This window comes from Lutjanus erythropterus, chromosome 23 (assembly GCF_056507025.1).
Source record: "Lutjanus erythropterus isolate fLutEry1 chromosome 23, fLutEry1.hap2, whole genome shotgun sequence".
NCBI classification, from domain to species: Eukaryota; Metazoa; Chordata; class Actinopteri; order Lutjaniformes; family Lutjanidae; genus Lutjanus; species Lutjanus erythropterus.
The window spans coordinates 269,893-277,361 of record NC_139339.1 but is presented as its reverse complement, the minus strand read 5'-3'; the positions used below and the strand labels follow the sequence as shown (position 1 = coordinate 277,361).

The window sequence follows — 7,469 nt, the reverse complement described above, 5'->3', positions numbered from 1 at the left end:
ATTTGTCCTGATCTTAGAACCTGAGACCTGGAACACTTCAGTTACTTTAATAAACGTTCTTATTTATGTTCCACGTCTGTTGAACACTGACGACTTCAACGGTTCAGATGAGATCAGACAACAGATCGACATTTAGTTGTGTGTGTTTTTGTTAATATTTTGTGTTTTGGTTTTTGTTCACAACATGTCATCAATCACAGCAACATGATCAATAATTATCAATATCTACTGATATGAAACGTTTCTGTGAGAACAGATGGTTCAGCTGGAGCTAACGTTAGCTTCAGTGTGGCTAACTTCTGACTGTGGCTGACTTCAGTTAAACCACTGCAGCTGCAGTCACACACATGAAGCTATAAACTGTTTTCTATTGATTATTGTTGATTATTGATGTTGAAGTGATCAATTTTCAGTTTCAGACGCTTCTTCAGTTTCTCTTTAATAAAAACATGAAAGTATAAATTTGATCACGTGAAACAGCAACAATAAGTAAACAAACTGGACTCTGCTGTTAAAACTTTATTGACAAACAAACAGTTGACACATTTAATACGATGTGTAAACATGAACACAAATATTTTTAATGAAGAGTCAAATAAAATCAAGCTGATTTATTTTCTATTTTCAGTCTGAAGTTTAAATAAAACTAGAACTCTCTGAAAAGGTTCCAAGTGGAACCTTTATAAAAAAGTTCTACCAGGAAACCCAAACCAACCCAATGTTCTCCTCTGGGAACCAGTTGAAGAACCCTTCATGGTTCTAAATAGTTATGTTATTTCTCAGAGTGGTGATTCTATACTATAGAATGTATATATGTGTGTGTGTATATCTGTCACCAGGAGGCGTGGCTTCAGTCACAGCCCCAGCTCCAGCCCCTCCTCGTTTCCATGGTAATCATGGTGGTGGGCGTGGCCTGGTGAGTCCAGCGTCAGTCCGCCGTCTCTCTCTGCGCTGTCGACCAACAGTTGGGGAAACTCTGCTCCTCTGACCACGCCCTCATCCCCCAGTGCCACGCCCACTTCGTCTCCTGCTACACCCGCGTCTGTGGTGGCCCCGCCCCCATCGGCAGTGGCTCCGCCTCCCTGTGCAGTGTCTCCACCTGGGCCGGCGGTGGTGAGGTCCGGTCGTCGAGGTCGACTCAGGAGGTGTTGAAACGTTAACAGGAGAGCCTGATGGAGGGGGCGGAGCCACATGACACAGGGTCACGTGATGTTTGAATATTAATATTTATATGAGATCAATTAAAAACATTCAGATATTGATCAATAATAACACTTTAGTATCCATCCTTAATAAAGTCAAACTCAGAGTTAATTAAACTGTAGTTATTGGTTATTTAATGTTAATAACATTTATAAATGCTTCATAAACGTTTAATAAGCCTTAGTAAAATTTATAATCATCAGTAATAAACATCCAAATAATGTTTATAGATTGTTTATAAACTAATTATTAACATTAAAAAATATCTGCTCCATCTGTAACAATTTCACTAATCATTTAGTTATTAGATTAACTTTTAACTTTAAACTGTTTATTAACTGAATGAGGAAGCAAACGTGATCGTCTTATCAGCTGTAAATAATCTTATAACACACAAACTCAAGATAAAATCAATTATAGTATCATTAATCATTAATAACTATAGTTAATTATCATTTCCTTATCAACAGTGAAATAATATTAACTAAATTTTAATTAAATACTAATTCACATTTATTAATGATTGTTATTATAAAGTAATAATAATAATAAAAATAATAATAATAATAATAATAATAATAATAATGTAAACATTTGAAAGCCCATTTCCACCAGGAAAATAGAAAACAAATTCCTCGTGTTATATTCAATTTATGAGATTAAAAATAATAAATAAATAAAATTAAAACAGAAACAAACCTCCATATAAACATGATGGAAAAAATCTAACATAAAGAAAAGTATTATAAACTTACATTTCAAAATAGAGCTAATAATCAATAATCAAACAGGACGATCACAGTGTTTGACTGATGCTCTGCTCTGATTGGCTGATGGTCACATGGTTCCTGTTTGTATAGTTCAGTACACACTTCTCATGTTTCCCATAATGCAACTGGACTGAGTATATTGTATGTGACTCTTAGGTATCATGGGAGATGTAGTCCCTGTGTGCTTGTTGTGTGTAGTGATGTCATCATGTCATGTGACCTCACCCGCTGGCGTCCCTCTTTGCTCTCCTCGCTGTCGTCTCCGGTATCTCCGTCTCTGTCCTGCCTCCCTGCTCGGTCTCCTAGCAACACAAGTTCACTGAGCCACACCCTCTGACACACACACACACACACACGCACACACACACACACACACACGCACACACACACACACACACACACACACACACACACACACACACACACACACACACGGACAGTCATGTGACTTCAAACTTTAAACTTGATTTAAACAAACTGATGACGCAGCAGCTGCTCACCTCCTGAGACGAGTCCAGCTGCTCCACAGCCTGGAGGAAGTGACATCACACACGCATCATTAGTGGAACATGACATCACACGTGTGTGTGTGTGTGTGTGTGTGTGTGTGTGTGTTACCGTGTTCTCCTGGTTCTCCGGGTTCTTCAGGTTCTGTTGTTCTCTCAGCAGTTGAGGCTCCTGTCAAAATCAACCAGTCAGAGTCAGTGTAGCGCTCTGGGAGCTGTGATGTCATCACGTGTTTATCTCATCTGTTCTGACCAATCAGCAGCCTCAGGTTTAACCTCCTCTGACGTCCTCTAGAAGCCGCTGCTGTTGAAGTGAATGAGGAGCTCAGTGCAGTTTTTAAGTAAGAGTCAGAATTAAAGGCTGAATGTCCCTTTAATGTCATGTGACAGATTCAAGATGGCCGCTTTGTGACATGTTCAACTAAAAATGGGTGCAAAGTCAACATGAGTTCTGCAGGTGAGCAGCAGAGACACTTTACACACTGAACTGACATCACAGCTGAGGGTAAACAGACACAGCACTGTTCCAAACATCTGATTGGTCAGGAGCTGCTGAGGCTTATGGGTAATGTAGTCAGGTGTTTAACATTCACACTGTGTGATGAGGAGCACAGCACCAAACTTCAGTCATATTTTTTCTCATTTAAAGATCAACCTGAAATCCTCCAATAGAATCAGAGTATTCATCACACTCAGGTGTCAACAGGTGGATCACAGATCAGTGATGTCACATCAGGTGACCTCTGACCTCTGAACTCTGGCTCGACTCAGACGAAGCTGATGAAGAGGAAGATGAAGAGGAGGACGATTTCTGTTGGCCAGCAGTCGGGGCGGGAGACAGCTGCACAGAGAGAGAGAGAGATGACATCACAGTGTGTGTGTGACTCTGCTCACACTGACTCATCAGGTGAACACACCTGTGCAGGTGTTCAAATGTTCTTCAGCTCCACCAGCAGCACAACGAGTACTTTTACTTCAAACTTTAAACTTTGACCTTTGAACTTTAGGTACAGTTTCCTGATTTTGAATGCAGGAAGCAGAAGCAGAATTCGTTGTACTCACGGTTGCCAGGGTCACTTGTTGTTGAAGAACAAGTTGGAGGCTGCTGGGTTCCCATGGTAACTACACACACACACACACACACACACACACACACACACACACACACACACACACACACACACACACACACACACAGTGTCACTGATCAGTCATATCTGTAACTGATAAACTAATCAACAGATCAATTATCAGGTTCTTACAGGTGCAGCCTGGTCCTGGTCCAGCAGACACAGCAGCACCACAAACATCCACATCCTGGAGACAAACTGGTCCAACTGGGACACACAGCTCAGTCCTGATGGTTCCTGAGGGTTCTGATGGTCCTGGTCCGTCCTGTTCTTGGGTTCTGCAGGCTGTGACTTAGCTTTGCCCTGATTGGTCTGTTTTATTGTCTGCCCAGCAGGAAGTGACCTGTCATCACGTCTCCCTCTGTCCCCGCCCCCCTCCTACTGACGGCCGCCATCAACAACAACAACAACATGATTTATGTGTGTGTGTGTGTGTGTGTGTGCGTGTGTGCGTGTGTGTGTGTGTGTCTGTGTGTGTGTGTGTGTGTGTGTGTGTGTGTGTGCGTGTGTGTGTGTGTTCTCACTGGTAGAACAACAGAACCCACAGTGACGCCTCTTTGTGACGAGTAGAAAAAGTGTGAGTATCAGCAGAATCCTCTGAAGCAAAGACTAATTTAATCTGAGATCAGCTCCAATCACAGTCCAGCAAATCCAAGTTTAAATCGACTGAAACCAGGTTTAAAATGAGGCGGAGGTCTGTGGAACCATTAAAAACTGATCTCAGACAAGCTCTTAACTTTCAGCTGCTCCGTGTTCCTTAACAAAATGTTACTGTTTGCTAGTTATCTAAAACTGAACTAAGTCTTTAAAACCAACACAAACACACGAACAGAGGCAGCAGTTCTCTGAGCTAAAATCACTGGTTTTATCAGTGGAGTCTGGTTGGTTTGTAGAGAGTGATATTTGTCTTATATGAAGATGTCTTTCTGTCAGAAAAGTCTGAACTATCCCTTTAATTAACTCATCAACAACTCCTGGTATGAAACGTTTGACAAACACACAAATCGAGTCACAGCTGCTGATTCATCACAATAAACTCTTCATATGTATTTATTTATAAAAATCTCATGAAAATGCAGTAAAAGTACAACATTTCTCTCTGAGGTGAAGTGAAGTACACAGTAACAAAGTACCTCCTGTACTGTAGTAACTGTATTTGGTGACATGTGTCCACATACTTTTGTCCAGATGTGTTTATCAGAGCTGTGGTGAACCAGCTGACAGTAAACATGTTTCACAACCAGCAGGATTTACTGTCCACACGTTACACAATGAGCTTATTTACAGGTTCTATTCTCTGGCGCTGAGGTCACATGACAGTGATGACAGTGAGGTCACGTGACAGTGAGGTCACATGACAGTGAGGTCACAGTGGCACTACTCTGAAAACAGATATCTTAAAGATGAAATACACAGATCATATATTAACATCTCAAACTTAGAGTAAGAAGGGAACAACAGTGATGATGTGTGACACACACACACACACACACACACACACGCACACGCACGCACGCACGCACGCGCGCGCACGCACGCACACACACACACACACACACACACACACACAGTGAGCTATAGGCTACAACTATACAATGAATACTGGACAAACACACATATATACATGTACTTGTGTGTACAGTGTTCATGTGTTGAACATGTAGTGACAGTGAACGTGAAACTCTGAGGTGTCTGTGACACCACAAACATCTGTGTGTGTGTGTGTGTGTGTGTGTGTGTGTGTGTGTGTGTGTGTGTGTGTGTGTGTGTGTGTGTGTGTGTGTGAGTCTATTTACAGTCTGTGGTTCTGGCTGGCAGATAAACAGTGTTTTACATTCAACACACAGATTTAGAACAGACCGGAAACACACACACACACACACACACACTTCCTGCTTGTGTTCCACTTTTATCAGTGAACTTTAAAACAACCGTTCATCACATTCGACTGCAGATATCAGAAGTATTCAGATACTTTACTGCAGTAAAAGTATTAAAACTACTCTGTTGCTTCAGGGAAAGTTACTGTAAGTATGATAATGAAAGAGTACTCAAAGTATTCAGAGTAAAACTATGACTGTTTGAAACTTCACACAGTGATCATGTCTGTCCACGTCAAACTGGTCACCAGGCTCATGGAGTAATAGATTACATGTATTTGGATTGTATAACTAGGACACAAAACTGTGTTCCATTACAGTTACAGAGAAAAAGACATTAGCTAACTGCTAACGTTAGCTACAGAGAACAAGCGCTAACGTTAGCTACAGAGAACAAGCGCTAACGTTAGCTACAGAGAACAACTGCTAACGTTAGCTACATAATGTTCAGTTTATTTTTTTAGCTAACTACCAAACAGTTTAACTTAAAAAAAAAAAAGTTTGTCAGCTAGCTCGGCATAAACTTGTTTTTCTTACTGGAACTGAAGACCCTGAACGCAGCAGCAAACAGATGAACATCAGCAGAGCTGACAGCAGCATCTTTACAGGTGTGTCCAGGTGTTTCCAGGTGTGTCCAGGTGTGTCCAGGTGTTTCCAGGTGTGTCCAGGTGTGTCCAGGTGAGAGTCTTCAGGAGTTTTTGTTCTGCTGTCAGATAATAAACATCATATAAATTTATTTTCAGGTTTGTTTTATGTTTTCATTCTGCTGAACTGCTGCCAGACAAACAAATATTTATTTTATATTTTCTTTGTGCATCTTTATATAAAAGACGTTACTATGGAAACAGTTTGACTCAGTCAGTATCAACTAAGAAAAGTTCAGTGTTTACTAAAACTAAATCAGTTTGATCAGTTTTATTAACATTTTATTAAATTAATGTTTATCAGGTTTCAACAAGTTAAATTATTATTATTATTGTCTTTCATGTCCACGTTGGTTCATATTTCTTCTCAGTTTGTTTTTCCCAAAAAATATATTTAATAGTGAGACTGAAGTAAAAAAAAACTTTATAAAAATTCATACACAACCTGTCAAAATCATATTTTAACACATTTTCAGTGTCACTTCTGATTTTCTTCAGTGATGTTAGCCAAGCGTTGTACAATGACTGTATGATCAGTTAGCATGCTGATGACATCATCATTATAATAACTGCAGACGAGATGAGGTCATTAATGAAGAGCTGTTCTGATTGGTTCTCACCTGGTGGGAGGAGCCACTGAAGACAAAACATTAAAAAATTAAATCCACAAAGAAAAAAACAAAACGACACTTGACTGATCTGAAGTCAGAATGAAGAGTGAAGTCTCGCCGTATGTGACAGGCCACGCCCACCTCGCCGTCAGCCTCACTCTGGAAAAAAACAGAGAGAGAGACAGAGAGAATATTTTAGGAGTCTGAGATCCGCCCGGCAACAGAAAAATGATAATTTTTAGGTTTGAAGAGAAATGAGAGAGTGTGTGAGAGTGATGTGGTCACTGGAAACACACACACACACACACACACACACACACACACACACACACATACAGTGTGTCAGTCACACACACACACACACACACACACACATACAGTGTGTCAGTCACACACACACTTCTGTGCAGTGTTCACATCACCTGAAGAACAACGAAGGATTAGTAAGTTAGTAAACAATGTAACATGTTGTTTACTTTGTCAACAAACAGTTTGATGTTTTGTTTTGTTGTGTTTGTTAAATCTGTCAACATGTGACTTGATTGACTTTGGACTTTGACCTGCAGACGCAGGAAGACATCAAACATTAATGAGACTCGAGGACGTGAGTGGACACACACTTCATCTGCTGTCCAACACACAGACAGACAGACAGACAGACAGGTGAGTGGACACACACTTCATCTGCTGTCCAACACACAGACAGACAGACACAGAGACACACA

General features: G+C 40.6%; 1 protein-coding gene across 1 annotated transcript; it reads right to left on the bottom strand.

Annotated features, from left to right (window-relative positions):
* Positions 1 to 504: 504 nt before the first annotated feature.
* On the bottom strand, positions 505 to 3,907 carry LOC146305081 (uncharacterized). The gene is made up of 7 exons (XM_084712176.1): positions 3,742 to 3,907; positions 3,542 to 3,601; positions 3,228 to 3,320; positions 2,592 to 2,651; positions 2,474 to 2,503; positions 2,199 to 2,306; positions 505 to 1,169 (listed from the first exon to the last, which is right to left on the bottom strand). Exons 1-7 carry the CDS (start codon positions 3,793 to 3,795, stop codon positions 855 to 857), a joined length of 720 nt encoding a protein of 239 aa, XP_084568302.1. The 5' UTR covers positions 3,796 to 3,907; the 3' UTR covers positions 505 to 854.
* Between the last annotated feature and the right edge of the window lie 3,562 nt (positions 3,908 to 7,469).